The sequence below is a fragment of the Epinephelus moara genome, chromosome 11, assembly GCF_006386435.1.
Source record: "Epinephelus moara isolate mb chromosome 11, YSFRI_EMoa_1.0, whole genome shotgun sequence".
NCBI lineage: Eukaryota > Metazoa > Chordata > Actinopteri > Perciformes > Serranidae > Epinephelus > Epinephelus moara.
Genome location: NC_065516.1, coordinates 23822783 through 23839409, shown reverse-complemented (window position 1 = coordinate 23839409; position 16627 = coordinate 23822783). Strand labels below are relative to the sequence as shown.

The following is a 16627-nucleotide window of genomic DNA, read 5'->3' as shown; positions in this document are numbered from 1 at the left end:
AGGCTGTCACCTCCCCTCCGCCGAGCTGTCAGTTGACAGCAGCACACATGAGCCTCAGTGCTGCACACGGAGTTGACCACTCGTTGATTGCACGTCTACACAACTCCTCGGGGCACGAACATGACAGGATACACCCCTGTCACCCATACGGACTGACCACAAGCGCGTGAGAGGAGGGCTAAGTTGTGAACTGCTATCTGGTGTTAATAGTTAGCTTGCATGCTAACGGTAGCTAGCTGGTGATCGGAGTTCGGTTCTGCTTTGTGCCGTCAGTTGGCTAACCGTCGCTAGCGAAGGTCGGGGGGACTAACGTTAGCTGGTAGCCAAGTTAGCCATTTAGCATCACTATTGTGTCATTTTAATCATTTCTTTTAAAGCTGAATAACTACGCGGGCATCATTTGTCACATATTTTTTCTTGTTGTGAACGTTTATCAATTTTACTGCATATATCGTTGATGTTAGCTAGCTAGCGAGCTACCCTGCTATGCTAACGCCAGCTCAGTGAGAGCTCACATCACAGGGGTGCGGAGAGCTCCACACAAGTCAAGGAAGGAAGAGAGGTGACTTATGATGTGGGCTGGGGGAAGCGGCGGACTGTTAGGCGAAGGAGAGCAGCACTGTTAGCTTAAACACACCGCTTTTTAACACATTAAGTCCTTGCCGGAGGAAGGGCCATAGCGTCGGTGAAGCTGTGTGGGACGTTGGATGAAGAAAATAATTGGGGCACTTCTATTTGCGAGCTGGCTAAATGAATAGTATTGGCATTACTGAGTCGTGAGCTAGTGGCCACTGTGCCAGCTTCAAGGGGGAGACACTCCGTCAAGATTATCGCACAGACTGCAATAACCAGCCAGTTTGCTTTAAGATGGCTTCGGCGGGCAGCATTGCCGCAGCTATTGCGAGCAAGACGAAGACCAAGAAGAAACACTTCGTTGCTCAGAAAGTGAAGCTCTTCCGTGCCAGCGACCCTCTGCTCAGCGTGCTGATGTGGGGAGTCAACCATTCGGTGAGTCAGACCTCCTTATGTCCATATGATGATCCACAGTTATGTCTCCCTCGACCTTTGATGTGCCTCATTAAGCCTTACTTGCTGTCAGCTATGAGCCATCGTGTTTCTGCAGTGATTGACAAGAGATAACAACATGTCCAGTGGTTGCTTATAGTGCTGTCAATGTAAATGTGTCACTGGCTTCAAGTGTGTAAGACTCAGCAAATCATGTTAGTTATATTAAGCTTTGTACAGTAACAATCCACATGGTATTTGTATTGCATGACTTTGATGTATGCATATGTGTGTGTGTGTGTGTGTGTGTGTGTGTGTGTGAGCAGCAAACTCTTCTTTGGCTTCCTGTTGTGTACATGTAGGATAAGCTGCTACTGGTCTGTGTCATGAGAGAGCAGATCTTCCCATGCAAGACAGCTTATCTCTGCTCTCTTTTTCCTCCTTTGCTGGATATTTGCACTGGGCCAATACTCGTATGTCGGAAGGAGAGAGCAAACTTGGCAAGCAGAGGACATGCAAATATTTCTCGCACCAAATCCCAAGTAATAAACCTTTTACCAATGTTTTACACACGGACTAAGACATTTAAAAACTGGTCCTTTCAGGTCCTTCGATCTTGCAGTCTTATTCATATATAGCCTTCATCCTTTACTCGCTTCATCCTAATAATCACAACATGGTTATTACAGTAAAGCCAGCCTGTTTACTGGATGCTTTATCTGGTGTTTTAGATTGAGAACTGCTTTCCAAAATGTAAACATAAAAGCTGAGCAACTAAGTAAGCAGCATCACTCATTTATTCATTCACTTCATAAATGTCCATTTATGTGTTGGCACAAAATTGTTCCCATGAGATAGCTAAAGATATAAAATATGGCAACAATATAGTTAAAATAAAACAAACTATATTTTCTATATTTATGTCTGCCTGTAGTGGTCCTGGTTGGTTTACAGACGGTATGAAACTGTGGAGCCAGCAGTGGCTGCTTTCGCAAATTAATTCAGGATTCTTCATCTCAGTAGGAATATAAATATTTTTAACTAGGTCCATAACAGACGTCAGCTGCACATTAATATTGATTTTATATTAAGTTAATGGGTCAGAGGTGTACTATTTGGACGTCTGTCTACAAGACCCTGATTATAGGTAAATACAGGGGATTGACATTGTATAAACACACTGTAACTAAAAGATCTGTAACTAGATAGTCACTGTAAACACGACAGAAGTGGGTTAAGTCAAGGTCACGTGGCAATTTGTGCAATTTCACCTTCATATATACTGTATATGAAGTCTGACATAATGTTTTTGAAAGGCTCAATTTGTGACCACTGTTTCTCTTTGCTGATGCAGTTTGACATGATGTTAGAGACCGTTCGCTTTGATATAGGAAATTATATTTCCGTTTTGGCTAATGCACCAGCACAAATAATTTGGCCTCTTTTGAACTCTGTTGTTTCATGTTGCTTTAACAGTGTTGGAATTATGACTAATTTTCTAAGAGTTAGTCTCTTAGAAAATTACTGTCTCCCTCAGTATCTCTGTATGAGGTTGGGGAGCTGAAGGCACATTGATGATGCGGTCAATACTAAGCATGTAAGCTTTGTCAGCGTAGACAGTAACATTTGATTTTTGGCCAAGTGTTAAGGGTGGAAGGTTAGTGTGGATTAAGCAGCCTCTAGATAGCCTGATGTATGTGAGGCCAAGACAGCCAAAAATCCAAAGGTGTTATTTTGTATCTAAGCTGTACTCCATAGATAGATTAAGTCACCTGGCTGTGGTGTTAAGCCTAAGGGTGCAAAGTAAGGTTCACAAGGTTTACCTCCAAGCAAGCAGTTCTGATTATCATCCACTTTTTGACTGTCACTTGCAATGCCTGGGAAAGATTGATGCAATGTAAGATATGACATCAGCTTTATCATCTTGACAGTCATCCAAGACAGCACACAGAAAACCTCCCTATAATGGTGTAGTTATATACTGCAGTGTCTGTCAAGACTGATGTTTTATTAAATATTAAAATGCTAATAAAAAGTTAAATTGATTGGCATAATTAAGATAATCGATAAATGTGTTTATACAGGGATGTCCAGTAGAGTGAGTAATCCCAGTTCATATCATAAACTTTAATCTGATTTAGGTGTCTTAAACTGTGGACTAATGGGCCACTGACGCAGCCTCAACCATAAAAACCTACAGAAGTTTGGAGAATCTACATGTTCAAACTGTTCTCTTGGATTGCATAACCCAGAGCAGGACTGCCGCCAGCACATTTCCGTCTTATGCCTTAGGCTGCCTCCCCTGCTGTTTTTCTCACCATTTGATAAGGTACTCTGTTTCTCATACCATTGGCAACATAAAAATGACATTCCACGCCAGGTCACCAGATTGAGCCTCTGATTTACTTCCAGGGGGTGTGAAAGCTGCAGCGTGGAAGTGTTAATGTAAGGTTACTGCGCAGGCTGGGGTTTGCAAAAGTAAACTCGACTTGTAAATAACAGGACACTGCAAAGGAATGGATAAAAGGGGGAGGCCTGAGAATGCAACCAGACTGCAGAGGCAACATGCAAACACACGCACAAGTTCTGCAAAATGTAACCCCCGCCTCCTACATATTAACCCTGGCCTGCCAGTCAAAAGCATCCACTTTGATGCCTCCTGAAAACCAGACTTCTTACAGTGTTATTACACTGAGCGCACAATGATGAAACAACCGAACCTGCTAAGAAGGGAGATCGGTCAGGTAGTTACTCTAGACAATACAGAAAAGCCACAGATACTGCTGCTCTATTTGTCTAACAAAGCAAATTGTGAAATGGCGTGCCAAGACATATATGTGGCCCATAACATTCACCGTACATCCTCACAATGAATCTTGTGTAATGGCTGAGAAAAGCCAGGGATGTGTTTTGAAATACGTCTGTGTGGCGAAAGGTGTGTGGCAGCTTGCTGAAAATAACCTTTGTTGACAGGTAGCCAATTTTTCCTTTAATCCTAATACTTTGAAATTGTACTTGCATCCCTCAGAGCCTAAATAGGTTACACAGCTCAAGGTTTTACAGAAATAGATTGAGGCCAAAGCTAAAAAGTTTTTTTCAGTGACAATCTCAGTTGTAGCCACTGAAGCTTAGTGGGTGCAAAAGCTCAAACAAACCAGAGTCTCCACAATCAACCATGACAAAGGCCGAGATGTGGCCTGCACCCGACTAGGTAAAGACTAGATAATGCCTTTTACTATGTGATTTTGTGCAAGATTTACAAGGCCTTGTCTACCAAATTATGATTGGGCTACCTCAAAGTGTTTTTTGTAAGCGAGTGTCTTCCCCGCTTTACTGTGTGCTTGTGAAACTAGCCTTCTGCCTCTGTTAATATCACTCTGAGAGGAATAATCATTCTCTCACACTTGTGCTGAATATGTGCTGACATGAACAGAATACACACTAAGCAAGCACAAATATAGCGCACAGGATATGCCAGCCACTTGACCAGTTTTATGTTCGTTAAATCCCGTAACATACTGTATATTCTTCATGAAAGCAGTGAATCTCACGTGCAAGTTAAAAAACAAAAATGCATGTGTTTGGCTCTTTTTTGGTTCTTAAAGAAAAAAGAGTCCTTGGTAAAACATCTACAGTGTGTGAATGTTGAAAAAGCACCACAGGGACACTTCACAGACTGCAGCTCTAACCCTTCAGTGGTGTTAACTTGTCGGAGCAGACACTTGGGGACAACACGGACTGTTGCAGGATTTATTGGCATGGATACAGGGACCGACAGTGTAGTCAAAAATACTGTTTTTCCGTATGACAAGCTAATTCTAAAAATGTTTCAAGGTGCACGTTGTGTCAGGAGTTTTGTTTCTGCACTGGAAAATGGATCAGAATCAAGCTTGCAGCATTACCTTCACCTTATTTTGTGAATTTGTTGAAAGGATGTAGTCCTGGGCCTTGGATTGTCTGTCAGTTCTTTTTGTAAGTCCCTGGTGTGTCTGAGTGCACATCAGATAGTGCTCCACAGTTGTTTTTGAGTAGGTTTGTCGCTGGGTGGAAAGCTGCATTCTCACAGTTTAAAGGAATCCTCCACCCACACAGCGGCAGCTTGTATTAATTATTCTTGCAGTATTACCTTGAATTTGTGAAGACATTTTTTTCTTGCATGCCTTCACCGAAAACGGCAAGCATATTGATTTATAGATTGACTCGGGGCCACGTTTGACAACAGCAAACTGTATCAAAACACCCATTTACAGACTCACACAACTCATGCAGTATAATCCAAGTCTTATTTATCCAGTCATATGCTCTGTACTTCCCAAACACGTGCATTTTCATCTTAGTATTGGAGTCTGGCTTTGAAGAGAGTAAGATTAAGCAAAAATGCTAGTTTGGATAATGAGTTCTATGAAAGTTTGTAAAAAGACATCTTTATATAATGTGCTAGTGTTAAATGTGGCTCCCAGTCATCAATAAATCATTATGTTTGCAGTTTTCCCTTAATTTCCCACAAATTCGAGGTAACACAACCTTACTGACTGACATACAAATGGCCGTTTGGTGGTTGAAGTATTCCCTTAAGGCACTAACTGTGTAATCATAGTTTAGAGTCCAGCAGTTCCTAAACCTGCTGCTGCATGTCGCCGTCTTCTGTCCTTTTAAAGCAAAGAAGGTGACTGTGTTGAGTTGATGTTTTACATATGTTTTTCTTATTATCACAGGCATAGAGACAGTAAAAGTGTAACAAATCTCCCCTTATTGTTATTAAGCACAGTGCAACTTTACGGACCTTTTTTTTTTTTTTAGAAAAAAGCAGGCCTTTTAATTAATAGCTGTAAAGTTTGAGATGGTAGAAAGTTAATCTTTATGTTTCCCTCTTTTTATACAAAAAGCAAATGTGAAATAACTATTTTCTGTCAACGACTTTGTGTGGTGTAGGAAAGTCTCTTTTTGCTTTCGTAGACTTTTAGTTTCTCTTACTGTTACTCTTCACTTTCTGTCCATTAAAATCTCCCCACATAGCAGGTTCAGTTAACTATTTTTTAAGGCTGGAGTGATATGTTTATCTCCCAATTTGACACTTTTATAATACTTGGGTGCCGATTCAATATGTATTGCAATTGTAAACTATTGCAATTCTACAAGTAGTATGATTTGCCCTTACGATTTATTGCAGTTGTTTGTTTTTTAACACTAAACCTTGGGTAAAGTTGAATCAGACCTCTACAGACTCTATATCATGAGGCATATTTCCAAAAACGATGCACATCACATCTCAGTCCTTCTGACATTTACGGCTACATTTAATTGTTATCATTTAGCTGCTCATCAAGCAAGGCAGTGTTTTTCATAGACTGATCTATTTGCAGCAGCTACCACAATATCAACGTGGACGGCCACATATTGATTTATCTTTTTATGTACTATTAAAAATAGTAGGATCTTATTTCATATTAGAGCTGCACACAGTGCATTGGTTCACTCAGCCTTCTTTGCCCCACTCTCGCTCTCTCTTTAGGTTTAGTGTACTACAAATGAGACGAGAATTAGCTGAGCCTCCGCCTCACTCCCCACTGCTAAAAGACCACTTCACTGGGAGGAGAGCAGGCAGTAGCTACATAGCTTGAATTCAACCACTGCAAACCCCAATGTGGAGGAATCACAGTGGGCTGGAGCCAGCGGCAGTGCTGGGTATAACTTGTGTAATGGCAGCAACAGAAAGTTTGCTCATCCAATGGGGACCCCTGGTGCTACTTAAGGTCAGTGTCCTTGGACTGGCCACCATTTTCTGCATTCCTGCTTCAGTTTTGTTTTTCGTGAAAGGGATATTTTTATTTTTATCCATATTTAACCGGGTAAGTCCCGTTGAGATCAACAATCTCTGGCTGACCTGGCCAAGACAGCAGCACACAAAAAGTTACAGCCGAACAACCACACAATAAAAACATGAGAGACACAAAGCAACATGTAGAAAATATTAGAACACAGACAATGGCAAGACCCAACTGACTCATTCATCCTTGTACTCATGAGAGCCTTAAAATCGGGCAGAGAGACCAGTTCACGTAGTTTCAAGTCTTTTTGAAGGTTATTCCAAGTGAGAGGAGCAGAGCACATAAAAGCTTTCTTTCACAGCTCAGTCCGTGCACCAAGAACAGACGAAAAAAACAAAATCTTGAGATCTCAGACTATAGCTGCAATCAGATCTCTGTTCAATCAACAGACGTCATAGATTAGCACAGTAAAAGCTGTGACATCTTTCCACTGCTGCATAGTCTAAGATGAAGTAATTTCATTTGAATAATCTCGATTCAGGCATTTAAAAAAATATTGAGATTTATAAGAGAATCAGTTTTTCCCCACCCTTGCTATTTTTGTCATTGTCCTTTTTGTGTCAACCTGTCTGTTTGGCTCACTTTCATTCCCTGTCCCCCACTGTCTCCCCTTTCTTTGCTGTGTTTTTTGCCTTTCTGTCTGACTCAGAGTAGTTGTGTCTAGTTCTGTGGATTGCATAAGAGGGGGCTTCTATAAATATCTTCAGGAGGGACCTACAGCTAATATGTGTGATGATTATGGTGAGGAAAAGAGAAAAGCTGAAGCCTCACATCCTGGCACCCTGAGGCTATGACAGAGGAACTCATGGACGCATCTTGTCACATTCCAGTGTGTGTCTTCAAAAACGTTAAAACAAACATCTTTCTGGTTCGCTCCTGCATGCATGCAAACATGTATGCATGTGTCTATAGCGCTTGTGTGCATGTTATGAGTGTGCGTCCTGCGTCACAGTGTCACTGTGCCATGGGCCCGTGGCACACTCCTTGCCCAAATGCAATGCGACATGTTGCTGAGCAGCTTGGTTCACTCAGCAGGACAGGCCATATACCATAAGCCTCAGTCTAAAACCACTGTATCCTTTAATAGCTGGCCTTTCATTGCGCTGACACACAGACATGCTGACCTGTCTGACCTGTCTGCATGTATATGTACCTGTACCTGTTGATGACAACTATAATGTTTGTGTTACCTATTTCCACTTCAAAGTCATTTGTCATTTTGTGTTTGAACACAGATAGGAGCATGTCTGTTGTAAGAATTCCCTGTATAAGCTTGTTATACTTGGCATAGTCTAATAGTTTAAGACTTGGAAACGCATTTCCTTTCTCCAGCATTTGAGTGTGTGACTGAGTGACTGACACTGCTTAAAATAGACTTAAATGAGCTGTTAGTGTCCGATGCGAATGCAGACGTGTCACAATTCAAGCGCCGACTACTATAAGCTTTTAATTGCGCTGCAGATGTCTTACTCAGGTAGTTGGTTGCATTTGTCCAAGGCCCTGTTTCTCTCCGTGTCTCTGTACAGATGTAGCCGTCCTCTTACCTTAGCCCTGCTCCACTTTTTTTCATCAGTGTGTCCTCATTATGGCTGACCTCTCTATGCTGTGGTTGTGAACGGAGGGAGGAATGGGAGCAGTGAGGGCTACCCCTGACACTGAAGTTGTCAAAGCTGCTCCACAGAATTAGGTCACATACGCTACTACATTACATTACTTTTACGGGCAAGCCAATGAATCCACGATACACACACCCAGATACCATTGTTGCACTGTGTTAGGGCTTTCCACCTAGACAGGCTTAATTTGGATCCTAGGGAGGAGGATGTATTCTCCTTTTTGTGGATATTGTTAAAATTCTACTTACAGTACTGTGAATGGTTGTGGGATTCTTAACAGGTCAGTTTATGATGTAATAACCCTGTTGAATGGTCAGTGAAAGGTCAAGTCCACACTAAATACAATCTTCTACAACTGACCTTTGATGCTCACTGTCTGGCTGTTAAATGGCATATCTCCATTTAGCTGGGTGTATACTGAGTGTGTGTGTGTGTGTGTGTGTGCTGGGTGTATACTGAGTGTGTGTGTGTGTGTGTGTGTGTTACTTGGGAAAACATTTGTGTATGTGATGGGTTTGGAAGCTGTTGCTTTTAAAAAAATACCGCACCGAATACTGCTGAACAGCTTTTACTAGATTGCAACCCCCCTCTCCCTCGTATTTTTATACCTCTACATATTGGTTAATTACATAATCAGTCAGTCTTGATTACAGTTTAATTAGAGCCACTTAGTCTGTAATGTCTCGTAAATTGGCATGGAGGAAATGCGCACTCCACACTATCAAGGAGTCGTTTCTTCCGAGCACTTGTCCCATTTCCCGCACGTAATTGACAGTTTGACAGTAGAACATCGGGCGTGCTGTAAGATGACGCCAATGGCTCTCACCAGATACAGATTCATGTTTATCTTTACAGTTACAGTTTGCCTTGTTAGACATGTCTGTCTTAAAAAGTCTGTTCCTTGTTTGAGGGGATAAATCTCCCACATTGGCTGTTGTGTCTTCACTTAAACCACTGATGTTATTTTTAAAATTGGCATTCACTCAGTTTTGTTTACTTAAATGATTCCTGCTACCTTGATGGCAAAATTGCAAGAGCAGAGGGCAACCTTGAGCTGTATACATTTAAAATGTTAATGGACTCAACGCTGAAGATTGTATTGGAGTGACATCGACAAGTCAAAGAAGGTAGCAAAACATCTCAAAAATCCAAACTTGAGTAGTGCTTTTTATTTGGACCCAAAAATAAGATACAGGAGTGTTAGAATGGGGTTGAGAACAGGGTTGTTGCATTACGCTTATCATTAAGAAGCTGCTGAAATGTGAATGTCATTTCAACATCAGTTAAACCACCTATTGATTTATGACTGATTCTGTTTTCTTGTGCTCTTGGCTGCATTGTGGCTTTGCAGAATCACAGCTTTTACAGTGAGAAATTAAAGTACATGTGATCATACAGTTAGTAAATATGGATACCAATCATCGGATCAGATGGGAACCAATCCTTTTGTTTTTTTTTGTAGTTTTCATGAATGGGTGACACTGAAGCATGTAAACCACAGACCTCACAATGTAGATAGAAGCCACCAGTTTTACATAGTGATATAACAAAGGGCCATGCAAACATTGGATTTGAATTTGGTCACTTTTTTTCCACATTTTTATATGTTTTTTGTATGAGTAAAGATTGGGTAGGACAGAGTCTGAGGATATTGAAGGTTGATGATTGAAATCATCTTTGACATTTACTAACAAAGGAGGAACTTGTCAGTATTGCCACATCATTATGATGATTTTAACACGAGTGACACTTTCTAGTCGTAGCTTGCAAGTCTGTTACTGAGTTATGACAGTCATAGCTTTCCTGTTCATTGTCAGATGTCTCTCTCCGTCCTGGTGGCATGCTTGATTCGTTTTGCTACCTTCTCTATCTTGCACTTAAATGACCTATTTCTTTACCGAGTAAAAAGTGTGACAATCCCACCGCTTTCAACACTTTCATTAGCCTGTCATCTGCTAAGACCGAGTCATCTATCTGTCATTGTTCAGAGAGATAAGACCCTGCCATGCTGCTGACTGAGCACACTCTCTTCACTAACTTCCTGTCCAATGGAGCAACAGCACACACTTGCTTCACTCTGGGCCGGAAAACCAGTCTTTATCACCATGGAGACAAACAGGAAGTGGTGGTGTGAAATTTGTCTGCAAGTTTGATAGCTGCAGAAAGATAGGCAGATATGCTGGAGGTATCTGATTTAACAAAACACAAGGCCCACACTTTGCTCAAGACAGATATTCTGAGCCTTGCAGATGAAATAGGAGTACTACACATATTACTTAATGTTGATCAGGTAAAGTGCGGTCAGGTTTATGTACTCAATTAGTCATACCTTCATGCAGGCACCTGCAAAGAAATGGTAAATGATAGTGACTGTCAAAAGCATGATTTGTGAAAATAGCTTACTGTAGTCATTGACTCATGCTTTGTTTACAGTTTTATAGGGTAGCGTAAATTAAATTTCAAGAAGAGAACATCTTGCAGAAAGTGGAGTGGAGTGGAGTGGAGTGGAGATATGGGGATCTTTCAAACTGATGCACATTGTTTTCTGGGCCTACTCGAGGGAACCATTTATACCTCTTTATCTACAGATATTTTACCCTATATTTATGCGTGCATGCACATGTGCACTAGTTTCCTCGCATATGTCGTCTGTGAACGCTTCTTGGTAAGATAAGGCATTGTCTCTGCCCTTGTGTGAAACACAGCTTTGTTGATTAGGCGACATCTCCCCTCTGAGTACCCAGGATGCATCTGTGCTGTATCATCACTTGGTGCTTGTCACACCAGGGCACTGAAACATACTCGGATATGGCATCTGTGGACTTGGATCCCCTGCTTGTTCTGTCTCTCTAATGCCTTCCTTTCCATGTTTATTTTTTCTCATGCTTTCCTGTTCTTTCCTTCCTAAAAAGTCTCTCCTGTTGTTAAATGATCTTCTGTTAACGATATACACTAATTCCATGATTTCATGCCTTTTCTCTTTTATTTTAAATTGCCTAAAAAGCTCACTATAATCCTCGAGGATATTGCAAGTGCAGAGATATTCACTTTGAATTGTTAACTCTCACCTGTACCAAGACGACATCAAAGTGCTGTACGCAAAGTGGGCTAAACAGCCTTGTTCTTGAAACGCTACTGTGCTCAATTTGTGCATGTTTTCTGAGCTGGTTAAATTGTGAAGTAGTTGGCATAGTCTACAAAGGTAGAGCTTTGCACATCACTGGATATGCTTTTGCAGACTTCAGCATTAAAATGTGATGAGTCCTCATAACAGACAAATTAAAACAATTCTGTAAGTGCAAGCTTCACGCCTTACAGCTTTTCCAGTGGGTTAGTCTGGTATATTATAAGTTTGTTGGATAGGAAATTTTTAGCCAACTGCTTTTGCCAACATACTGGCTAGTTGCTGCCAGCTCCTGTCTTGGACATAGAGTGTGTTAAATTGTTTATGCTTTTAAAAGTGAGCCAGTTTAATCTACTTTGCTCGGCTGCCAACAAACAGTACCTACAGTACAGGACTTGTATTATTATCATGAGGACACTGTTATATACACAACTGGGGTAAAAAAAGACTATGCAAGTTGTTTGTTCTGCCGTATTTGTGCTGCTGTCTCTACTGCCGTCAACATCCTGAGTGCCATCTCGTCTACGTGATCCCAAAAATTGCATCAATCATAAGAGTGGGCCATTGGCAAAGTAGACAGGCATAGATTGAGTTTAGAGAGAGTGTTTAGACCAGAGGCTTTTTGGGAAACTTGCTCCTGGAGCTCCGACTGGGCAATTATCTTGTAAGTCAGTGTCTTAGAGACGTTTTGGTACCTCTTAATGTTAAAAGTCTACTTTTAAATGCAGAAATTTGGTCACAAATACATTAATTTGAGCTGCCACTGGGTCAAGTAGGCTCTCTTCCAGCGTCAGCCTGTTAATCTCAATTAGTTGGTTGGCATGTGCTAGCTGTAATCATACAATTCAAAGCCTTAACCATGCAGTGTGTTCATATTTGTCAGAAACAAAATCGTGAGCAGTTCAATCACAACCATTTCAAGGCATTCTGTCCTCAAAAGCACACTTCTTAATGGCCACCTGAAGTAAGCCAAATGCTTTCATGGGTCAGCCAGTCATGCTGAGGCCATTCTCTGCACCATCTGCTGTAATACCCCTGCAGCATTACAGGGCCATAGTAAATCCGCAATGGTAAAAAAATATTGGCTAGCTCCTCTAATGCAGCTGCTGGAATTGTGATTTGACACCACATCTTGTCTCTCTGCCCAAATACTAGCTGTGAGTAGTGTGTAAAGCTGAAAGTACAATTGGGACTGTACTGCACACATGTTTCGTGATTAATGTTATAGTCAATCAAAGTTTCGAGCGTTTGAGTTTATTCAGTGCACCTACATGACAAGTGTGCCTGGTGGAATGACAGGTTATTAATAGATTCAAGCAACCTGCCAGCGCTCCTGCCTGCAGCCAACAACGAATACACAAGCTTGCGCACACACACACACACACACACACACACATCATATTTGTATCAAGCTGGTTGTGAGTCATAACAAATGTCAGGTCTACATATTACAGCAATGTCATGCATGACCAGCTCCAAATGGAAACCCCTGCAATGTACCTTATGTGTTAGACACCCCGCTGTTTATTCAGTGTGGTCTATTGAAGTGCTCTGTAATTTAGCGTTTTGTTGGATGGCTATCATGGCCAGAAGTGTGCAAACAATTACACTGATGTAAGTCATTTAATCAAGTGTTAATGGTCTAACTCACCTGATAGTCCGCATGTGTGGTTTATGTATTTTCTCACATCAGACTCAAATATGACGTGATATTTTAAAAACATAACCACTCCTGAAACACAAAGGAAACTTCAGTGACATTGCCGTAATTGTTCTTATTTTATTCTGATACATAATTTATCTGAAAAGAGAGTGAAATGTGAGCATTGAAAAGATAATGCAAGACTCCCAACTGGTTTTAAAAAATGCACATAAAGAGAGAAATGCACTAAAGAGAAATGTCATCACACATAGAATAGAAAGTGATTATCTGCTCTTGAATCGCGAACACACTCAAACTAGGAGATTAGAAAATAGCAGTGCATCACAGACCGCAGGATATTAAGATTATCTCTCCTGCAGGAGCCGCACATCCATCCTTTCACTCATACATACATGTCCTCTCTTTCTCTCTCTCACTTTCTCTCTTATTCCTCTCTGACCTGAAAGTCTTCATCTTGTCATCTTGGTCTTTATCTATATGTCGAAAACACCTTGAGCTTCAGCAGCTCTGCCAACATTTCCACTCGCCTTTCCCCTTCATCTGCCCTCCAACCATGCAGGCTACATCATCCTGAAAATCTAATCAGTAAACTACTCACATCACTAGGTGCCAAAGATCGGTATTGATTGATGACCCGGACCAGGTTCTTTGCCTGAATCATTGATTAGCTCTAATAACTTGTCATCAGGCGGTTTTGATTGGGGAAAAAACTTCTTGGTTCATCATTATGCCTGTTATGGTTCCTTTTTTGTTGTATCCTACAACATGCCACATTTCACTCAGTTATCTGAGATGGTGAACAAGGATTAGTTTGTGCAGCAAGGTGGTGAAGATGAACAAACACTGACTGGTGTCTGAGCCAACTGTTTCATCCTTTTGCCAATGCCAGAACCAAATACATCTGCAGGCTTTTTTCCTGGCTCAGAGTGGGCCTTTGAGGGGTGACTACGCACAATAGCATCATCAGTACGCGTACAGTAAAGGCAATGAGTCTGTGTTGCCTTATTTGACAGAGGTCGATGCTTTTTCCTTCAGTTTTTAAAGTATTTGATAAACAAAAATATCTGTTATGCATAAGTAAATAAAACCCAATGAACAAAAGTGATTAAAAAATCATTACAACATTGGAAGGAGAGGAGGGGAGTGAGTTTAAGGGAGAGGGGTGAGGGCTCAGAAGACAGTGGTCCGAAATTTTCTTGAGTTGCCCTTTCACATGTAGCACACAACAGGAGATTGTCATGCCAGACACATTCTCACCCACTAGAAATACTCCATTTGGTTTAGGAAAAGGGTGCAAGAGACAGGACATGACACAGAAAATAGGCTGCTGTTGTTACTCAGCATTCTTTAAGAATTTTTACCAGAAATTAAACAGATTTTATTTCATGAGAAATCACAGGAAGCCCTCTTTCCCAAAAGGGAGGGGAGTTAATTGCTGGAAGATAAAGACGTCACATTCAAGTTTCTATTCTGCTTGTATAACAGTTGTTTGATAAATTGCTATTGAGCACATTTAGAGAGGATTTAAATTGCTATTTTTGTTTTCAATTCTTATCATTTTGGCGCTGGTGATTTTTCTTTGGCGCTGGCTAAAACCTAATTGGGGGTGCCAGGAATTCCTCTGTGCAAGAACAATCCTGCGTGTGTGTACATGTGTGCATTCTCTTACACTGAATGTCTGCTCAGAGGCAAAATGTAGTCATGTGAGCATCCATGTGAAGTTACGTGACTGACGATCTTTGTGTCAGTCTGTTGAGGAATGCTCCTGTTCGGGCTGGATAATATTGCATCATTAGAATGTTACACGAGTTGAGGTGTGAAGCAGGCAGCTAGCACACGATTGAATATCTGCGGGATTCCTGTGGTGACTTTTTTTCTTTCAGGCTTTGCCACTGTATTTCCAGTGAATCCCTTCATTGTTGATCCCACTGATCACTACATTATGTTTATCAGTGGTATTGATCGATGATCTTTGTCTTTGTTTTGCCTCTTCCTCCTTGTGAGGCCCACATTTTCCCTGTTAGTATCCCAAGGCTTCAATTCCTAACTTCTGACATTTCTGATGGTGGCATGTGATTTAACACTGCTTTGTGTTACTAGATACATCACAGGTCTCCCCTTCAATCGTATGTTTTTTTTTTCTCTGTCTCCCCAGATAAACGAGTTAAGCCATGTTCAGATTCCCATCATGCTCATGCCAGATGACTTCAAGGCCTATTCTAAGATCAAAGTGGACAACCACCTCTTCAACAAGTACGTCTTCTTGGGTTTATTTTATAGCCTAATTGTTGTATTTCACAAATACAAAGTCATAATTCTGTGAGATATTATTTAGGACCCAGAGCATCTCATAAACTCTGTCTCTTCTGTTCCCTGATTTTTTTTTCTTCCATGCACACAGGGAGAATATGCCCAGCCATTTCAAGTTCAAGGAGTACTGCCCTCTGGTGTTTCGAAACCTCCGGGAGAGGTTTGGCATTGATGATCAGGACTTCTTGGTATGAAACCTGACAACATTACCACCACTTCTGGGTCAGATAGGGAGTTTCTTTGGTTGTCTTCGTAGCACAACATTAGTGTAAATTGCCTCATGAGAGAGTGCCAGCTACTGTAGACAGTCTGATTTTACAGGTACTACAGTACCATTAAATGGATCTTAACCTTGTGTATCTATTCAATGTAAAATTGTGCCACAAGCTCACTGAAACACTTGCAGCCATTTTAAAACCAATTTGACCACCGTCTTAACTAGTAAATTGTTGCGCTTTTTCCTTTCCCTCTTTTGTTCCAGCCTTGACTTCCTTTATTTTCCACTCTTCCCCAGTAAATCCCCATTCCCAGCGCAGGCAATGAGTTGGCAGTATTTGGAGGTCGTTGTGTCCCAGCTCAGTGCAGCTGTCCTTCTCACATGTTTACATTAGGGTTCGGCTGGCTGCAGTGAGTGGGCAGTTGGGGGTGTTAAGACACCGGCCACTGCAAAGGAATGTTGTTACATTCTCAAAATTAAACTACTTGCCTACACGAGGCTCTAGTCACATTGTGGTCAGAAGGTTTATTGGTTCGTATTTTTTTCTTCTCTAAAAGCCTCTTGGCTTTATTTCTAATTACATCAGTAATATTACTCATTACAGCCAACGGGTACCTCCAGCTGCAGGCCCTTTTGATAACATGCACAGTAACCATTAGTTTTAATGAGCAATGCTTGCAGTATTAAATTAAGTTTTTGGAGGGAAACTGAAGTGCAAACAGATTAACCTCTCTCCTCACATTGTGATAAATGCCTGCTGGAGAAAATGACCAACTAAAACAAAAACATTAGGGTCTCACTTTGAGAGCTTTTCATCTATGCCAGCCTCAGGCAAAGGGCCTCTTTAACATTTTCAGCCTGTGA

At 41.2% G+C, this 16627-nt stretch overlaps 1 protein-coding gene across 2 annotated transcripts in view; it reads left to right on the top strand.

Annotated features, from left to right (window-relative positions):
• The first annotated feature begins 23 nt into the window (after positions 1-23).
• pip4k2aa (phosphatidylinositol-5-phosphate 4-kinase, type II, alpha a) overlaps positions 24-16627 on the top strand; it is a 32596-nt gene continuing 15992 nt past the window's right edge. Inside the window, exons 1-3 of one of the 2 annotated variants that reach the window (XM_050056440.1) lie at positions 24-1008; positions 15392-15489; positions 15638-15734. In XM_050056440.1, coding sequence (XP_049912397.1) covers positions 868-1008; positions 15392-15489; positions 15638-15734 — 336 coding nt within the window. In that variant the 5' untranslated portion in view covers positions 24-867. The remainder of the gene's footprint in view (positions 1009-15391; positions 15490-15637; positions 15735-16627) is intronic. The other variant, XM_050056441.1, reaches the window with a different exon arrangement.